At 43.5% G+C, this 19,903-nt stretch overlaps 2 protein-coding genes across 3 annotated transcripts in view; both read left to right on the top strand.

The window, feature by feature from the left end:
- The window catches only part of LOC126401727 (methyl-CpG-binding domain protein 5-like), a 47,004-nt gene extending 28,915 nt beyond the window's left edge, over window positions 1-18,089 (top strand). For both annotated transcript variants that reach the window (XM_050063187.1, XM_050063188.1), the window contains exons 6-10: window positions 5,522-5,742; window positions 5,823-6,932; window positions 8,140-8,207; window positions 10,804-10,879; window positions 10,982-18,089. In XM_050063187.1, the coding sequence (XP_049919144.1) occupies window positions 5,522-5,742; window positions 5,823-6,932; window positions 8,140-8,207; window positions 10,804-10,879; window positions 10,982-11,044 (1,538 nt within the window). In that variant the 3' untranslated portion in view covers window positions 11,045-18,089. The remainder of the gene's footprint in view (window positions 1-5,521; window positions 5,743-5,822; window positions 6,933-8,139; window positions 8,208-10,803; window positions 10,880-10,981) is intronic.
- Window positions 18,090-19,575: 1,486 nt separating this feature from the next.
- Window positions 19,576-19,903, top strand: part of LOC126401998 (kinesin heavy chain-like) — a 35,532-nt gene continuing 35,204 nt past the window's right edge. The window contains exon 1 of the mRNA XM_050063626.1: window positions 19,576-19,638. The gene's annotated coding sequence lies outside the window, so the exon portion shown is untranslated. The remainder of the gene's footprint in view (window positions 19,639-19,903) is intronic.

Raw genomic sequence — 19,903 nt, 5'->3', positions numbered from 1 at the left:
CAGCAGATCGTTCTGTGTTTCTACTGGTCAAAGTGACGGCTGTGATGGGAGAACTGGATCTCAGTGAAGGGCAAGTGGTCCATAACTTTAATTTTGGAGACAAAATAATGTAGGCTTAGCGCCCTGTGGTCCATTGCCCAATAGGAAATATAGAATACTCAAAAGTACTTTTAAAGTAACTGAGTTACTTTACTCAGGGAGTAAGGCAGTAAAGTAACTGGTTACTTTTTTAGAAAGTAACGCAGTAACGTACTTTGATTACTTTTAAAGTAACCCTTACCCAACACTGGTCATCACTAGTCGCGTTTCCATTATAGTTTTGCGCAGATAAATGCAATATTTCAAACGTTTCGGCAAAGTACAATTGCGACTTGCAGGTGTTTCCATTAAAAGGTGTTTTGTGTATGAGCCGTGATTCTCGTAAAATCTCATTCCAAATCTATATTATTGCGAAAAAAGTGTTTCCATTACACTTCTATATCGACACATCTGAAAAACGACCTTATGAGTTTTTTCGAAATGCAGGTGTTTCCATTACAAGTTTTTTATTGCGATATTTAGTTGGTTTTTTTTTTGCGCATTTCTAGGGTTAATGGAAACGCACTTTCTGACTCCAGTTGAGTTTTTAAACTCGGGGGTTGCATTTGACTGTCTTGGTTGTAATGTTACACTCGCTCTCCTCTTTCGTGTATCTAACGTTACCTTGCCACCGCCTACGTCTATCATAGATGTAATGAGGACGTAATGGAGGATGGGGATGGGACTTTGGAGGGAGGCAGGAATTGTGGATGTTCAAAGTGCTGTGTGAAATGCAAGAAAGGTAAGAGTAGCATTAATGACGCTGTGGGCTAATGGGCATGTAGCTACTTCCATGTTTCAGATGATACGTCATGTTTGTAGTCGACCAATGAAGATGAGTTTACATATCACCTTGGGTTCGTCCTTCACCTTCTCAAAATGATCCCACACTTTGGATTTCCTGCCCGACATGTTGTTAACTAGCCTGTGGAATAACCGCAGGTACCAGCCCTGGAAATTAGGGGCCGTACACGTGCTGCGTCTTGGAAAAAGTGGAATCTAATGACACGATGACGCGGAAGACAGAAGCCTTAGAATGCTCTCGCTATTATGGTTTTTATTTTAGATTGATTGAATCAGGATGCAAGCAACGATCTCCACAGACTGATTTCTAAAGGGTCAATCCAGGCTGTGTCCTCAACTTGGACTTCATGTCAAAGAACAGAAGAAAGCTCGCTATGGCTGAAGCTGCTTGTAAACTCAGCCGTGGCAAAGTTATATTTCACATAATAATTGAAGCAGCATGCAGGCACGTGTGACTCAGCACCATATGGAGTTAAACACTGAGGACGAACAGAGGCAACCTGTTGCCTCCTCCTGTTGCTTCTGTCTGTTTTTATTATTCAAGGTTATGTAGCCACTCTTTACTGTCTAATTGTCTGTGTTTCTACTCATTTAATTTCTAATAGAACTACTGATATTGGCCCAGCGGGGGCCGAGACAGCCACATGTGTCCTGTTGTGTGTTGACAGACATGTCATGATACCAAAAATGTAGTTGTCGATACTGATACCAGTGAAATTCCACCCAGTTTGATCCCACAGTAAAAAATAGACCAGCATATTGTTCTTCCATGCTGGTAGGCGTTCTCCTTCTTCCTTTGGCATTTAAGGGCAGATGAGAACACTTGATGGTGGAGCTTTGATCTTTGCTTTGATTTAGCCCAAAAAAATCAGGCCGACCCGACATGAACCAGCATAGTTTTTGTCCAAGCTCAACTAGAGCCCAAACCACAGCAGCAGTTTGGGGTCCGACTAAAAAGCTGTAACAAAACAAGAAGTCATTATTAAAACATTTATCACAAGCTAAAGTCAACCGAGGTCTTCTCAGTGCAGTAACAGACATTTGTAACACAGTCTCAACGTGCACATCCTCCTACTGAATGTTCAGCATGGACCAAAAACTGTCATATGACGTATTAAGTATTAAGTATAAGTAAAAAAGACCAGGATATTGGAGCGAACCCGACTTGATTTAATCCACACCGTTACGCCGCCTCGTTGTTCTGTATTAGAAGTACAAACATGGAATGGGGTGACAGCTTTGTCTCTCCTTGAAGGTAGTAACAGTGCCGAAAAGACGTCTATGTAAAGGGGATAGCCGGTAGGACAGAAACATGGACGACACGGGTGAGACGTTTTCATGATTTGCAAAACAGCTGATCGCAGTTAGCAGCTAACTCAAAAAAAGAAAAGAACAGCAGCTGAAAATCAGACTCAAAAATACTTATTGACCCCCGAGGGGAAATTGTGACTCTTAACAGTTGCTTGGCTGTAAAGAACAGAGAATTGAAATAGAAGTATGCAAATATAAAGCAAAAAAATGAAATGAAAATGAAAATGCACATTAAAGATAAAATAAAATGTGTATTATTCGACAGTGTTCAAGACTAGTAGATATTAAGAATGTAAAGAATAAAATCTATATCCTACAACCTACCTCCATACCCTCACTTTTAAATCAGGCCAGTGGGATTGTATCCATCTGTGGATGCTCATGCTTGTATAATGGTCCGCATCATTTTTATGATAAAAAGTTAACTGCATTGATGAATGAATCATTTCATTTGAAAGCCAAGACACTGGGCAGGCCAGGCACGGGGTTTTAAAGTGAAATAGACTGAGCAGAGTGTTATTAACTGCACCACAGAGGTGTTTTAATTTAGTTAATGCTGCAGCGTGTATTGGTCAGCTGGTTTACGTGCTCATCGTTGCTCCTCTCCTTTTTTTCCCCAACCCCTACTAGATCAGCCACCATATAACGCTGACGGAAAATTCTTGTTATTGTCATGATCTGCCACTGTTATCGTGTACAAAGCACTGCTAACGCGTACGTTATGTCACACTAGACGCTGTTGTGTCACTTGTCTGGCCCGTTACGCCTCTTTTGCTTTTGCAATGCCGGCTTGCTGTCTAAAGGTGCGGACACACCAAGCCGACATCAAAGAACTAGCGGCGACGAAAGCCAACTGTTGCGTCGTCTACGTCGCCTCACGTCACCCTGTGTCAGTTGCATTCGAACACACTACAGGGACTACATCCAACCGCCAAGTGGCACGTACGTTCTTTGCCTGCGTGAGAGAGAGCAGAGTGACAGAGTGGTACCGCAGCACCTCCACGGACTATTACATTCGACGGTCCCGGTGTTTCCTCCGCAGGCTCCACTTCACTCAGCTGCCCGATAAACCCACTGCTTCTTCCCACTTTAACCTGAATAACAAACCAGGGCTCGGTGCTCCGGTTGGATCCAAACAGAGAGCCGAGGCTAGCTCAGAGACTAGCGGAGGCTAACTGGCTGTGCTTCCCTCAGAAAATAAAACCTGAACAGCCAATCAGAGTGATCTCTCTCACGACAAGCTCCGCCGCCGATTCAACATGCTCAATCGGCCGAAAAGCCACCACTGACGAAGTGCCAACGGTGCGGGACACACCGCAAAAACTAGGGCGACAGACGCTCACCGATGGCCCGACTTTGGTCGATGGCCAACTGTTGGCTTGGTGTGTCGGGGCCTTGAACTCACACACTGGAGCAGAATGATGCCGCTGTTGTTTTGTTCTGTGTAAAAATTCAAAGGTGGCATAAAGAAAGGACTTCATAGTGACCCGATAGCACAGTCTCTTCAAAGGGCTAAAGCTCTACGTGTAGGAGAAAAAGCACGACGTCATGGTTTCAGAATTTAGCCATCTACTTGGTACGAAGCTATCGGTAAGAATAAATGCGCTCATTTCGGTGCAACCTTGTGTCATGATATAATGCTAACAATTCGGGGGCATTACTCTACAGTGCCTCTAGTGGTCCAAAACTCATCGGGGTTTTTTTGAAATACAAAAGAAAGCAGTGTTGATCTCCAGTAAATAGACTCACCTCAGCTCCTCAGAGAGATCCCTCCTCTGTTTTTGAGTCCTGGTGGCAAAGGCACATAAGCACTCACAGGCTCTTGGGATAAAGGATTTTTCTGTAAGCCAATGGCAGATGTTATGCCTCTGAGTAGCTGCGTTGATTTCCCATACTTGAAGCTAATTTGGATGACATGTTAGGATCTTAAGAGCACTGAGAGCACTTTGGAATTGGCCTAGTCAGTGGCTTTTTAGCATCAGCCTCTAACCATCTGTTTCTAGACAGCTAGCAAGCTTTGAACACCCCCCCCCCCTTCCACTCTTACCATCAACAAATACTCCAAAGTTCATGGTAACCCCCCCCAGACCTCCTGCCACCCAGCTGACCGCCCCCCCACACATCCCCCAGCAGGATAAAATCACACCACCCGACCCTCGTAACCCCCCTCATCCACCCACCCAACTCCCCCAACAAGCTTCCTGGCAGTGGACAGCACCACCAATCATCACTCGGTTCCCATGGCAACCTCCCCCGGCAACAGCCGTCACTATATCATAGCAGTAGCGGAGGATGTGGGGAGGAAGGGGGAGGGGGCTTGGCCGAGTCGTGGCTCTCAGCGTTAGCGAGGAGGGAGAGGGGAAGAAAGAAAAGAGGAGAGAGAGAAAAAAATGGAGAACACACACAGCTGCCCTTCAGCTACGTAGCATCGCACCAGCTGCTCCAGTCGCCACTTGTCCACACACACACACACACACACACAACACACACACACACACACACACACACACACACACACAGAAAACACAGCGTTAGGCCTCGGNCACACACACACACACACACACACACACACACACACACACACACACACACAGAAAACACAGCGTTAGGCCTCGGAGATTTTGTATTTGCTTGGGCTTTGTCTGCATAACATTGCTGCCGGGCTTTCTCTTCATTCATTGATACATCTGTGGCCTTGATATATTTTGCTCGTGTTCCGTCCTTGAACGCTTCGCTAACTAGTCTGTCTGGACCGCGCATCTGGCAGCGTGTCCATCTGTTAGTTTGGGGCGCAACAGATTGTTAATGTGCAACTTTTGCTTTGATTGTTAACGTCCCTGTTGAGCAACGCTCGCCCAGTTTTGCCATTCGTTTTGTGGTTTCCTGTGTTCTGAATTTATTTGGGACGCCCACTCAAAATAGATCTGCTTCTACACAGAAAGATGTTTCCGGTATTTTTATTTATTTACAGTATATTGCTTGCAAAAGCCTGAATGGAAATGTAAGGGGTAATACAGATTATTTGCAAAGTCAATGCAAGTTGCAAGATTTAAACCTTTTTAACTGCAACTCGTAATGAAATTTAAAGAAAAAATAATATTTAAAAAATAGATGTGACCAGTTATTTTAAGATTTTACAATGCAACATCAGAAAAAAATAAAATTCAGAAAATCCTTCTCCCCATCTCGAAGCATTTTTAAGACTTTCGAAAGATTGATTTAACCCTTTAAAAACATAACACAAATGATTTTCTTTTTGTCCCCTGTCAGCTCCCGTAGTGGAGGGCCCAGAACGATCTTGACGTATATTCTCCCAATTGTTTTGCAGGAAACCCGTCATCCCTCGGCTGTGGTATGGGCGGCCTGCAGCCACACGTCAACGCCGGCGGAGGTCCGATGTACCAGCAGCAGGTCCACCAGGGCATGCAGCAGGGCGTGGCCTCCCACCCAGCCTACCAGGGGCAGCAGCACTTCTCTGACAACCCACCGTACACAGACAGCAACAACGCCACCGCTGGCTCCATGGCCTGCCTCTACCAGAACTACCAGGTGGGATGATGACTCACACGTTGATCTCACATTGTTTCATGAAAGCATTCGTCCTCATGACCTTGTTGTTGTGTCCACAGCCGGGGATGTTGTCGCACCCACAGTTCAGGGAGGGGCAGCAGCCCCAGAGCGAGGGTGACAGGGGGCCCGGTGGAGGCCCAGAGTCGGTGGACGCCATCTACAGAGCCGTGGTGGACGCCGCCAGCAAGGGCATGCACGTTACTATTACCACCACAGTGAGCGGGACCACACAGGCGAGTCCCGTGCCTGCCCTCAGCGCCATGAGTGCCTTCACTGCCTCGATAGGGGAGCCTGTCAACCTCCCCCAGGCAGTTAGCACAGTCCTGCACGGGCACCAGGAAGGGGAGGCGTTACCCCAGCCAGCCAGACAGAGGCAGGTGAGGCCGGGTCGGGGTCAGAAGAATATGGATCCAGGGAAAAGCACTCCAGACGGCCCCGAGGCCAACGACTACTTCCGTTCTCCTGGCCGCGGCACTCCCAGGGGGCAGTGGGACGGGGAGACGCAGCACGGGGGAGGCTTCGACGCTCACAGTAACAACAGCGCCTGGGGCGGCGAGGAGTTCCTGGAGTGCTCTACCCAGGTGAGGAGTAGTCCCTGCATGGAGCGACCCGCCAGCCTGGCCCCCGCCCCGCCCTGCCCCACTGAGGGGTCCAATGACCACGGCCTGGTCATGGCTCACGATAAAGCCTTTCTCGATGACGGCTATCGCTTCAACAACTGCAACCGGACACCTGCTAACTACAAGGAGCGCCTGGAGCAGACGGTGGAACGCTGCGTCCACATCAACGGCGCCACCCCCCACTTCAACACCCGGGGTTACGGAGACGTCCTGGGCCCCCCTCGGCAGGAGCTGACGGGGGACGACCAGTCTCCCAGCTCCTCCACGAGCCTGGAGGGCCCTCTGGCCACAGCCAAAGACTACAGCCACTACAACGGCCACTTCAACGGTATGGCACCCAGCCCCTCGGACACAAAGAGCCTGAGCAGCGAGGAGGACCTGCGGCAGCCGGACTCTCCCTCCTCAGAGCTGCTTCACTACCGGTCCAGGACCTTCAACATGGGAGAGCTGGTCTGGGGCCAGCTGAAGGGCTTCCCACCTTGGCCTGCCAAGCTGGCCGGGGACGAACAAGTGCACAGCGCTGCTATGCAGCTGCGGGAGCAGGCCAAGGTGAGACACCCGTCTGTGACCACCTGTCATTACTTCACATGCCAACTTATTTTCAGGCTGAGTCAGAGCGCAGGGTGAAGGGTGATTTCAGGGGATTATCAAACTTTCCAGCCAGCGTTCATCCTCATAAATCCAAATTAAAAGTTCTATAGAGTGTGTTGCTTATCCTAAAATAAGGCGGCTCCCTTATGATGCTCCCTCGCTTTCTCTTGGTGTGGTCGACTGCTAGCAGGGCTGTAACCGTAGTTGGAAGACGTCTGGATTCTTTCGGCTAACTCAGTTAACTTTAGTCCGTTTTTTTCGGATGCGTTGTTTTTTAATTCATCATCTGAAAACAAAATGTCTGATGCATTTTATAGTTCAATTTGTTGTGAAAATTCGCGGCATTTTCTTCAGTCAAACATCTCCAAAGGCTTTTGAAAACAGACAATCGGACGAAAGTTTCGGACTCAGTGTGCAAACGTAATTGACACAACGTGAAGTCGTATTTATTTTTAGAGGTGCAACAATTTTTGACTCGGGTGTGCAAAGGCCCGTAGCAGGTTACTAGCTTTTACAGACCGGCATCTCTTGTCGGGAGACATCGTGACAACATTGCATTAAACAGATGTTTTATTTCGTCTGTGCAGCGAACGCAAAACACGTCCCTTTTTACAGTCGTTCTTCTGGAACCTGAGCGTATCTCGACACTTGTCTGTGGCACTCACAAGTTTGCTTACAGTGGTTTTCGACACACATACACATGCAGGAGAGTCTCACTCAAAGACTTCCCTAACAAACGCTGCCAGTCTGCATCACAGGGGTGTCGTGATATTCCGGCATTGACGATAACCGTAATAGTTAAAAAATGAAATATTTATATTGTGAAGAACTCCCTCTGTTTCCTCTGAACACGGCTGTCTCACGGCGTGGTGAATACAGCCAGGTATGAGGAGGAAGTGTCGTAGGGCTGCGATTCATGTTTGTCTATCTCAACCAATCCTCCAAACATTTACTAACCCGATAAGTGATTGCTCATGTGAGTCCACTTTTATTGTCTTGTGGCGAATGGATTCCAAAATGCTCCAACACTTACATTTTACCTTCCAACTCAGAGGAGGTCCAACCGACGACGACTGCCAAATGAACTTGTAGACAGTGCAACAAACTCTCCATCATCACCAAACAGTGCTGAATGTACTGAGGTGTTTTCTCTTGTCTCCTTCAGGTCGAGCCAGAGAAGCTAAAAACACTAACTCACGACTTGGAGGCACTCGCCGCCAAAAGAGGCCTGAAGTAAGTAAACCGGCACGCCATATTGTTGCTTCACTCTGTGATTTTTGCTGTATTGATTGACCCAAAGCCACACTCGTAGTTAACGTTGCTGCACCTGTTGAGCTTTTAAATTTAGCTTTGCAAAGTTTACAGCGATGACAGTGGAGGATTTGCACTTGAAATCTGTTGGATCCTTGATTTCAGACAGCGGTAGATGAAAGCAGGTTTCTCATGTCTTGTCAGTGAACGGTAATTTCAGCTGTTGAAATGACAACTGGATTTTATCAGCTGTAGTGAGCGAGATAATCAGGATAAGGAGTTTGTTTGAACAGGTTTCTGACTGACGTGTGCTGAAGTCAGCTGGCCTCAGTGCAGCGTTAAAACCTAAACATGTACAGATGTTAACTGTGAAAAGATGTAATGTTACCAGGACCAGGTACATAAAGTTTTTGCTTTATTGTTTGTGTTTTCAAACAACATATTTCATTAGAAATATGGTATATGGTAGACTTCAAACCCCAGGCCTGGTGTTGCAGCAGCTCCAGCTCAGCGGCACCAAAAAATAGTGCAGTTATTAAAGATGCATTAACTCTTGGCGCTGGAAGTAGGTTACTATTGTGGGTCAGAAGCTGGTTAACCAAGCATGCACATGTTTACAGATGTTTCACAGCTTACATTAGAGCAGATTAACACGCACTTTATTCCTTTGCTTAGACTTTGCTCTTGGGGTTTTTTGGTTTTAGAAAGACTATAAAGAAGCAGCTCTTACCGCAGCTGAGGGTTGGGCAGTTGGTTGAAAGTTTTCCAACTGGCCACTGGCTTTTCTCCTGTTTAACAATCACCAACTCCAGTTTGGTTGGAATAAACCCTTTAAGGTCCAGTGTGTAGAATTTATGGGGATATATTGGTGGAAAATGGAATATAGTCATAGCTATGCTTTCTTTCATTTATAATCGCCAGAAAATAAGAGTCATGTTTTCGGTGTTGAATAGAAGGTATAGAATGATCCTGTTTATGGGGTGCATCCTCTTCCATGGAGTCTGCCAATCCATCCAGCCTCACCCCCAGATGCCACTAAATCCCACACTGTGGACCTTAAATCCACTGACTGCATTGTGAAAATCTGCCAGCTCTACACGCTGTTTTTCCCCACTGAACGGTGGCTCTCGCACGTCCTGTTGGCGAAACAACTTGGTGAACAACCAGTGACTTATTATGTCAATCATCCCAACGCCCAACCCTACAGCCTCCGTCATAATGCTTCAACATGTGGAGAATTTCGACACCTTTAGTGCCAAGTTGCGATGATTAAACAGTTGCTGCTTTAGCAAATGATCAGTTCCGTCATTAATTTGACGGTTTGTCCAGCATAGCATTGATACCTTGTTGTTGAGGGTGTTGCTCTGAAACTGTGTTTTGGTTCCTGCCGAAACCAAATATTAAAAACCACAGACTGTGTAAAAGAAGTGGACCTAGCCTCCGGCTGCACTCTGTTTAATGGCCAGCAGGAGGCGACTCCACTGGTTGCAGGGGACCTTTCACACCTTCCTCGTTTGGTTTGGACTTTTCAGTTTGTTTAAGTTTGATCTGAAGCGAAATTACAGAATCAAAATGAGTCAAAGTCGCACATGAGGAGGAGGAGGAGGAGGACCACACCAAATGTTTAACTGACGTTTGATTTAACGACTTTATAAAGACTCAGTTGGAAAAATGTCTCTAAAAAAAAAACTTTTAAGATATTTTCTGAGAGGATGAAAGAGGGAGGATACAAACCAGTCAGTGTCAGATATATGAAGACACAGCTGACGTATGTGATGACGACGGCATATAGGATAGGTATGTCACTTATCGTTCTTAAGTGCGCTCGCATAACTGCAAGGTGAAACCAAAACTAACTGGATCAAAAGTGTGCAGTGTAACAAAAACACAAATCTTTCGTTTCTCACTTAATACCTCCGTTAACTTTCTTTCCTAATGCTCAGTCTTCATTTCTGTTGAAGTCTTCTTAGATACAGCATGATTTTAAATGTTTCAATTATGGTCCCATTTTGAGAAAAGTAGACGATAAAGCAGGGTGTGCTTTAGGCCAGTGGTTTGCAAACTTTTTGTGCGCAGGGAGCACCAAAGGGCACGCCAAAATCTCAAGACACATCCTGTTTCAGCGGTGGGTCGTCTTTGCTGGTGCTTTGTTGTAGTTATGACCATAGTTATGAAATGATGCCTCACCGTGAGTTTTTGTTCTAACATTGTGGATGATTAAAAGACCACTGCCAGAAGACCTGAGGGTTCATAAGATAAAAGTAAATCTGATAAAACGATCTTAAAATCAGCTGCAGCAGCACAGCATTCAAGAACCGCTGCTTTAGGCCATGGCTTCCTTGAGACGCAGCAATGTGTGTCCTCCCTACCTCCACCTTCTCGTCCAAATATGGTCACATCTGGCTCCATAAAACCAAGATGGCGACAGCCAGAGTGCCAGATTTGAGGCTTCACAACAGTAGTCCACAAACCACAGTCACTATGTCCACTTCTATGATACAGTCTGTGGCAAAAACTTTGTATCCCTGTCTGTCATGAGCTTACATGTAAATAACGTATAAATGTAAATGTCCAACAGACAGGGGAAACTGAATAATCACTTGGAAGCTGCTATCCACGAGGCCATGAGTGAGCTGGATAAGATGTCGGGCACAGTGAGTGTTTACACCTTAGAAATCATTTTTCTTCTAATGCTTTTTTGACATCACCTCCCGACTTGTGCAGGCGTCACCATGTGTTTCTCTGTCTGCCCCCAGATCCCATCGAGGGATCGTCAGGTGAAGCTCCCCAAGCCTAAGAGGAGGAAGATATCCAGATAACATTGAATGTGTCGGCCCAAGAACGTCCTCAAAGCCTTCGGAGACTTCGTCCGTTCCGCCTTGATGCGATCTGAGCTCTCTCACAGGTGCTACACATGGACTTTCAGTGGTACATCCTTGTTCCATGATCTCAACTTGACTTAATGACTGACCACAGAAGGTGCTGGAAATTCCAATCACCGATACAGTTTTAACTGTAGAGAAAAAGAAAAAAGAAAAACTAGAGAAAAACATCGGTTGCAATTTGTCTACAGCTCACTGAATTAACTATTTTTTTCTAGTATAAGATAGTAAAACAAACAAAAAAAAAGCTACAAGCATTACCTTACATATTTAAGAAAAATAGACAGTCCAAATATTTCTGATACATTTTCAATATGTATATAGATAATCCTGAAATTTCATGCTATTAAGAATTGTATGTAAATATTGTACAATGTCATGTACAAGCATACCTAATGCACATTTTATCTTTTATTGTACAAAAACAAAGCAGAAGTGTACCAATGTCTTGGTTTCTATTCAGAAATGCGGTTGCGTACGGCCGCATGCATAGGATAAATAAGAATACAGCCTAAAGCTTTTATATGATCGACTGTAAGACGTGCTGTTTATTTTTGTTTTGTTTTGTTTTGTAAGGGAACAGCAGTGGAACAGGCATGAGTATATGAGTTCTCCATTACGAGCGTCACTTCACACCAGTTAAGTGTTCATTTGTATAGGAAAAAAAAAGAGTTAAAAAAAAAACAAAAACAGAATGAACTTTACCAGCAGAAAGTGTTCAATGTTCCCCTGAGCAGGGTGGGAGATGACGAGCGGCCGGACGTATGTTGGTAAATCTTCATCTGCTACAGAAAGTCATGCATCAGGACAGGAGAGCCTTTTTGTGCGACAAAAGTGTGGCTAGCAGGTGGTTAGTTTGGGTTTACAGATCATTGTTAACTGGCAGACGGTTGCCATTTCTTAAAGGAAAATCCACCTTCAGGCACTTTTACGCTGTTAAGCGTCGTTTTCTGTTCACTGCATTTCAGGAGTTTTGCAAAAAAGGGCTGCACAGTGTACGGAAAATATGCAATAGCTTTGTTCAGGGCTACAATTAATGATTACTTAAATTGTTGACTAATCTTTCGACTATTATTTCAATGAACCAATCAGGTCTTTGGCAGACTATTCGTTTAGTTTCTGACCAAGAAGTTTGAGCAGTGTTGAGCGGGACATTCAGGGTGATGGCAACATTCACAAGCCGAGTTAGCCTTCCGAGCTAATGCATGCTAACAACCGGTAGAGCGTGCAGGAGGCAGGACATGATGCGAAAAGTATGCTGCGGAAATAGCAGTGTTTTGGTTACGACAAAGTTCGGAATTTCGTCATTAACAGCTGAGTCTCCTGACGTTCTGTCAGAACTTGCGTGTTCTTTCTGCCCACAAGAATTTTCCTAGTCGACCAATAGTCATCATTACGGTCCATTAATGACGCTGTGGGCTAATGGGCATGTAGCTACTTCCATGTTTCAGATGATACGTCATGTTTGTAGTCGACCAATGAAGATGAGTTTACATATCACCTTGGGTTCGTCCTTCACCTTCTCAAAATGATCCCACTCTTTGGATTTCCTGCCCGACATGTTATTAACTAGCCTGTGGAATAACCGCAGGTACCAGCCCTGGAAATTAGAGGCCGTACACATGCTGCGTCTTTAACTGCATGGGAAACGCGAGGTCGGGTGCTGGGCGCTACTCTTGTGCCTACTCTGTGGCAACTTTCAAGGTTGCTAAGCGACCATAACCAGCACCGTATCATAGCCTCCTTACCAGAAATCCTGAGTGCGGAGCTGATCTTCTTCCAGGCGCTGTTTACAAGTGTGTATTAGGCCAAAAATATGGGACAAACATAGGCGCTCAAGAACGCGTGCATATTGTGACGGCGTTGCGGCAGGTGTTGAGCGTGCCTGCCATGCATCTCCATTGAAAAAAAATGTATTCTGGGGCGCAAAAAAACGTGTCAGAGACCGATATAACTGCTTCAATTCTCCGACCCCCATCTGCTGTATGTGATACACTTACTCAGGATCCATCTTTCGCTATCTGCGTGTAACCGTTTCCAAATTCCCTTTGCTACGGGAAACGACAACCTCCGAGCTAACGACCTAGGCGCTGAAACGAAGACTCGGATCATGCGGTAGGGCTCGCCTGCTTTGTTCTTTCAGTGAATTGTTGTAAAGATCTCCGCTGAATAGAACGACTTGTGAATCCAGACTCTGTCTCACTCTACGAGTTGATTTGAGACACCTTTAAACTTCGGCAGCAGCATGCTCCAGTGACAGTGAGGTAGCTACGCAAGACCATCAGCGCTCTACGCTACGCCACTGCTTAACGTAAAACATGAAAACGAAAGAGCGCAGATGACATCGTCCTTTCCTTGACTCCTTAAAAAAATAATCTGCAGATTAATCGATGATGGAAATCAAACACTAGATGCCGACCTCTATCAGTAAACATGCACCATAGTAACCTGGTTTAATTAAGTGGACCCTGAATGCATCGGCGAAGGGAACACGCCCCCCTCATTATTTAGGCATGCGCAGAGGACGCCTTTTTTGTGTTTCACGAAATTAAAGACTTATATACCATAAATTTGTGCATTAAAAAAATCCCCAGAATGATAAATTTTTCTGGCAGAGGACCCTCAAACCTCCTGCTTCATTCGTGTCCCCCCCAAAATGAAAACGAAACGTCCGCCTTCGCCTGAACGCAACACAAAACGACTCCTAAAAGTGCCTTTAGGTGGATTTTCCCTTCATCTACAACCAATAACCACCGTCTGCATTGATGAATCACGTCACCTGGTTGTTGTGATCATGTTCTCGTGCTCGTTTGTACAGTGATTTATTTTGTCTCTCCATGACTGTAGTCGTCTTTGCCACACCGATAGCTTTAGGTAGAGTAACCAACCTCAGAGTCTAGATCATCAACAGGAAACACTAACTCAAGCAGTGACAGCATTTCTCACGTTTAGGGGCCTTGTGTTTGTTTCTTTGTTTTTTTTATTTTGCTTATTGATGTAAATTATTTATGTACAGTACTCCATATTTATTTTAAGCTTTACAAATATGCTAGATGGCAATAATACTACCAAGAGTTGAGAACTCAAGCCTTATATGTGTATATGTATGTTTTTTTAACAGTGAATAGATCGTGTATTCAGTCCGTTACAGAGCTCATGTTCCCTTTTATTTAAGAAGTGAGCATTACAGATAACACTTTCTTTTTTTTTACAGTGAGGTTTCTGACTTGTTTTTGTTACACAGTGTGTGTCATGGATTTCTTAGTTAAAGGAATATAATAACGTCTGCCTCCGACACCGTACTATTTATGAATATGCACATCTGGAAAAGGCAGGCGGCGTTTATGTTAAATGCAGTTTTAACACTACTAGATGCTTTTTGAGTTTGAAGCCGCGAAGCAAAAACCATCACGTGATCAGTCTTAAAATCGATGCACAGTATTGGGAACTCTGGATCAACACACACACACACACACACACACACACACACACACACACGCAGCTGCTCCTCCAGATCAAAACCAACAAGCAACAGCAGAGTTATCAAGTGCAATATACCAATCCATGGCAAAGATCAACACCTTTTGTTCACAACTTGGACTGTAATTTGTTTTCTCCTCTGACATGCACATGCTTTTTGTTGGTTACAATATTCGTCATCTTCAGATGTCCTAACCTAAGAGCCATGAAGTAGTATTTATTTGTAGCTTTACCTTTATACATGCACACACAGCTGTTACGCCCAGGCTCAAATTTAATTTTGATTTAAAGAGTGACTTTGGTATTTTTCGACCTGGAATCCATCTTTGCATGTTTTTGTCTCTAACTGACTAGTGGGAGCAACAGTTTCTGAAATCAGTCCAGTATTGAGCGAGACGGCTGCAGACGACAGCCACAAAACAGGCTGCAATGTAAAGCTAATGGGGCAATCGTGCACCTTCACTTTACATGCGCTAAAATGGTTTGTTTTGCCACTGACAGGCTCAGATTATTCTTCTAAGGGTGTTTTCAGACCTAGCGTTCGCCTGCTTTGGTCCCTCACGAAGTTCCCTCGACAGCATTTACAAGCTCGTCTTGATTGGTCACAATTTCCGTGTGGGAAAAATCCAGGAAGTAAACCAAACGTTGAAGAAGAGATAAATGTGACACTTTCTAATGTCACAATGGAGGGACAACTACGCAGGTTGATTTTAGCGCTGCTCATCGTGGACTATATTGCTGTCATTGTTCATTTTAGTCAAACCATACAGTTTGAAAACGAGGCGCGGCTCCAACTAGAAAACAATGTTTTGATGCATTGGATGTGCTGAATGTGCATATTAAGGCAGTACAGGAGGAGGTGCACATTAATAATCCTCCAGGACTGTAACATGCTCATGTTTAACCCAAACAATGTGTCATGTGACTGCAGTTGCTTCACATCCAGGTCGGAACACCTTCTCACGACAAATGAACCGCACCAGAGTTCGAGACCACCTCTTCAAGAAGGAACGTACTTAGGGGGCAAACAAACTTGAGTTTGACTGAACTGAACCAAACAGGGCAGGTGTGACACCTTAATGTCTTGACACATTATGGAAAGGATCCTTACAGAGACGGACTTTTTTTTTTTAATTAACCAGAAACAGCCCTGAAATCGGTATCACCACACCCACCAGACTCCATTTAAAAAAATTGTAATTTTAGCGCGTAAAGAGGCAGCATGTTTTCAAATCTAACTAAGTGAATTAAGGGTTAATTTCAACCAAACCAGAGCTGGTGATTGTTAGAGCAGTGGAAAGAATAACCAAGACAGTTTTGTGAGTTTTATTTTGTTTCTGTCGGCTTTGAATTAAAGGAGCTATATGTAAGAAATATAAAGCAAATAGTTGTAAAATCCTCCTAATATGTCACAGAGACTAAGGAATAATGTTCATATAACAAACTGATCTCACCGACAACAATAGTACAGCCAGAATATTCGCATTTAAAAAATATTTTACGGTCCGCAAATCATGTTTTGAATTTGTGTTCTGGCCTGTTGCGCCACCCACCGCCGTCTACCAGCCACGCAGTCAGTAGAGTCTCAGCATCAGTTACAGTTACAACTGAGCTACAGCAGCACGGCAAGCAGCATTAGCAGTGTCCCGGTACATAGCATTAGCAGCCGGCTCCTCCTCAGCTGTATCCCGGCAGCAGCGTTAGCAGCAGAGAAGCCGGACTTGCTCGAACGGTCCGCTGGAAAACCGAAGATCAAGGACGCGGCGACGCGGCCCTGCCACGGCAGCCGCCCGTGGGCAAACAAATCAGTCTCCAGCGTGCCGCTGTCCAGCAACCTCGAATCTGTAGGGGAGGGGGGGCGGACACGACTCGCGGCAGTATTTTGAATTTGAGTGCAGTAACCGTTTTGGCCACATTGTTACATACAGCGCCTATAAGTGCGTTTTACTGTTATAAAATGACGGTTTTTTAAAATGGAGTCTGGTGGGTTTGGCGAAAGTGATTTTGTGGCTGTTTCTTGTAAAACAAAAAGGTCTATCTCTGTAGGGATCCTTTCCGTCATGTTGTCTGACACTTAAAATATCAATACAGAGCCTGTCAGTGGCAAAAACAAGCACTTGTAGCGGACATAAATCAACAGTGCACAATTGCCCCATTGACTTTACATTACAGCCTGTGTCTCTGCTGGCGGCTGCGGCCCTCTTGCTCAATAGTGGAGAAGTTCCAAATATTGTTGTCTCCGTTTGTCACTTAGACACAAAAAAACAGGGTCCAGGTTGAAAAATATTAAAGTTCCCCTTTAATATTTGATGGACACACTAAAATGTTTCTGACGATAACCTGAAAACCAAACCGTACACTACTTTGTAAATCGATTTTCTTTCTCACTCACAACTAAATCTTGAAAACACTACACTTAAAACATATCCAGACCAGGTTTTACTGTAATTTGTGGCGAGGCATCCCACAGATGTACTTTAGTTTTATAATGTACCCTTATATCCTAATGGCAGACTATGAATTACAGCCAAGTAAACAAGTTCAGCATTTATTTTGTGCACACAATTTGTACTGTATCTTCGAATGAGATCGATCACTTATCTCAACACATTCATTTTTTTTTATTTTGTCGTGTGCACACTGAAAAAGTCAAGAACATTTTGAAAATGCGCAGAATTTGTAGCAACAAAACAAACGTTAAGAAATATCAGTATTTAAAGGTGAATATCAGACGTTTTAATACCATCCATCCTTTTCAAAATGTCCCCTTTTTCCAGTGTGCACACCTTTAAGAACCTCAGAGTCTTTACTGTAATCTGTGGCAAGGAAATCCTCCGGCCGTTTTCAAAATGTGATGTTCGGTGTTGAGAACACATGAGCTCTTTCGGTAAAGTTCATTCTGCCTCTTCTTCCCCCCACCCCCCCCTGTTTTTTGTGCAATGACATGCAGGAACCCGGATTCACGTTGGGAACCCATGTGTTATGGATCTGTTATATCAGTTTCATGTTATTTGTGGTCAAGAGTTCAAAGCATTTTTGTGTTTGAGATGGTCTGTGCAGTCTATTTTTTATTTCCCTCCTCGCCTGTGATTGTGTGCGTGTGCGTTGAGGTGTGAGTGTGATTTTTATTTCTCCTGCTCTTTGACTCTTTTTCCCTCCTCCTCCTCCTCCTCCTCCTCCCTTTCATCGTCAGTATTTTATTTTTCAACTTGTAATTAAGTATATATTTTCTCACTAATATATACTTTACAAAAAATAGACTTGCGTGAAGTATGATGTGCACTTGATTGCTCTTGTTCATTTTTCTTTTTTGCATTAATGTGGGCTAGGGATAGTTCGTCAGAGTCCATTATTTTGAGATTGTTTGGACTTTTTTTTTAATGGTTTGATGTAAGCAGCATTTTTTTGTAAATATTGTGAAACATTACAGGTCATGCAGTGATGTAACATTTTGAACAATGTTGCACAGATGTTTAAGATATTAAAAACATGGTCACTCTTACTTGAATAACCTGGTGTGTGTCGTGTATTTATGTTTCCTGTTTCTTCTTTCCTGATTATGTGTCCAGGTTGGTTTTATTTTATTGTTTTGAAAAGGTAGTGGATAGTGAACGTGTTTCTAGTTGCACACTGCCCTCTAGTGGGCAAACAACAGAGCACACCACCTGTTAATACGGAGAATAAAAAGATAAAGGCTGGAAATGTGACATAAAAACACAAATTTTAAGCTTCTCAGTTCGATCAACTGTGCAAACCCCACCTGCTGAAGAAAACCAAGTGATGTGATGGAAAGCTCCGGACCAGCTGCCAAATGGATGCTGTGGTGAGACTGTTGTTACGTTTAAGGATGAACTTTGAACCTCTGAATGAAACATGACAGGACACTTTATGCTGCCTGTATGTCAACTGATATAAAAACAAGAGCCCATCCTTTTCAAAAATGCCAATGTATTTTATGGAAGCGACAGTTTATTGTGATAAATTACTGAGCAGTTGTTTACGCTCTGTTTTGATGCACAAAACAACTAAAATATTGGGAGGAAAAACCTGTTGCTAGGTTACTAATGTTAGCAGATAAGCTTGTTTAGCTGTGGCCACTGTAATGCTGCTCAAAGTGGGAGAACCAGCAGTATTTATTTGTTCCTTCTTATTTTTGAGATCTTGTTTTGAACAAGTGATGAAAGAACAGTTGTTATAAAAGGAACTTTGAAACTTCCCAGACGTTCAGAACTGGTCCAAAAGTTAGTGTTTTTTCCGACTGTTTGAAGATGTTGAATAAACACCCACGTATTGACCATATTTTACCCAATAGTGATAGTAAAAATTAGTTTCATTCACTACAGTGTGCAAATAATACCCTATCGTGATTTTGGAGCCTAATAAAGTCACATCCGAATTTGTCAATTGAAAATCAAAAATTGCATATCCCGGTGAGAAGTCATCTTAGCGTTTATATATAAATATAAATACATACAACCCCGATTCTAAAAAAGATGGGACTCTGTTTATAACGTAAATAAAACAGAAAGCAATTATTTGTAAACTCTTTTTTGACCTTTATTCAATTGAAAACAGTCCAAAGACAAGATATTTAATGTTCAAACTGAGAAACTTTATTGAATTTCTTTTTAAACATAATACTCATTTTGAATTTAATAGTTGCAACATGTTTAAACTGGTGTTTTTGGAGCATCTAACTACTTTCCCAGCATTTTGTTGCCCCTCTCTCATCTTTTTTGGATCTAGATAGAGGCATTAAATTAAAAAATAAAAGTATATATTACAAAAATCGATCAAAGGTATCACTTTTGAAGGTAAATATATTGTCTTTGTACTGCATTTAATTGAATATAGGTTTATAAAAAGGATTTGCAAATCATTCCTTGCCCCATGATACCCTGCGTGAATTATGGGTGCAACTTCCGGCGATGACCGGAAACCCGCGATTTCCAATGCTAACCGTTTGTTTACAGTAGCTAGCAAGCTAGCAATTAGCTCGCCTTGCTCCGTCAAAATACTGTTAACTTTAACATGGCCCGAGCTAGCTTAAGGTAACATCTGCTCCTTCTAAAGTTGATTTATTATTCTTATTAACTGACTGATTAAGAGATGCTAACACATTCGGCACATATTTAACATAATTCAGTATTAACTGTAGCTCCATGTAAAGTGAATAAATGTGATTTCTGAGCGAAACATGAAGCTGAATTTAGCATATAATATTACAGTAATATAACGTAGTATTAAAAGAAATAACATTTGGCATTAATTTTGTTTATATTATATAAATGAAGTCGCTGTAGCTCAACCTGTAGA

This window comes from Epinephelus moara, chromosome 15, assembly GCF_006386435.1.
Source record: "Epinephelus moara isolate mb chromosome 15, YSFRI_EMoa_1.0, whole genome shotgun sequence".
In the NCBI taxonomy this organism is placed as follows: domain Eukaryota; kingdom Metazoa; phylum Chordata; class Actinopteri; order Perciformes; family Serranidae; genus Epinephelus; species Epinephelus moara.
Note: the sequence above shows the minus strand (reverse complement) of the source record. Positions and strands in the feature narration are given on the sequence as shown.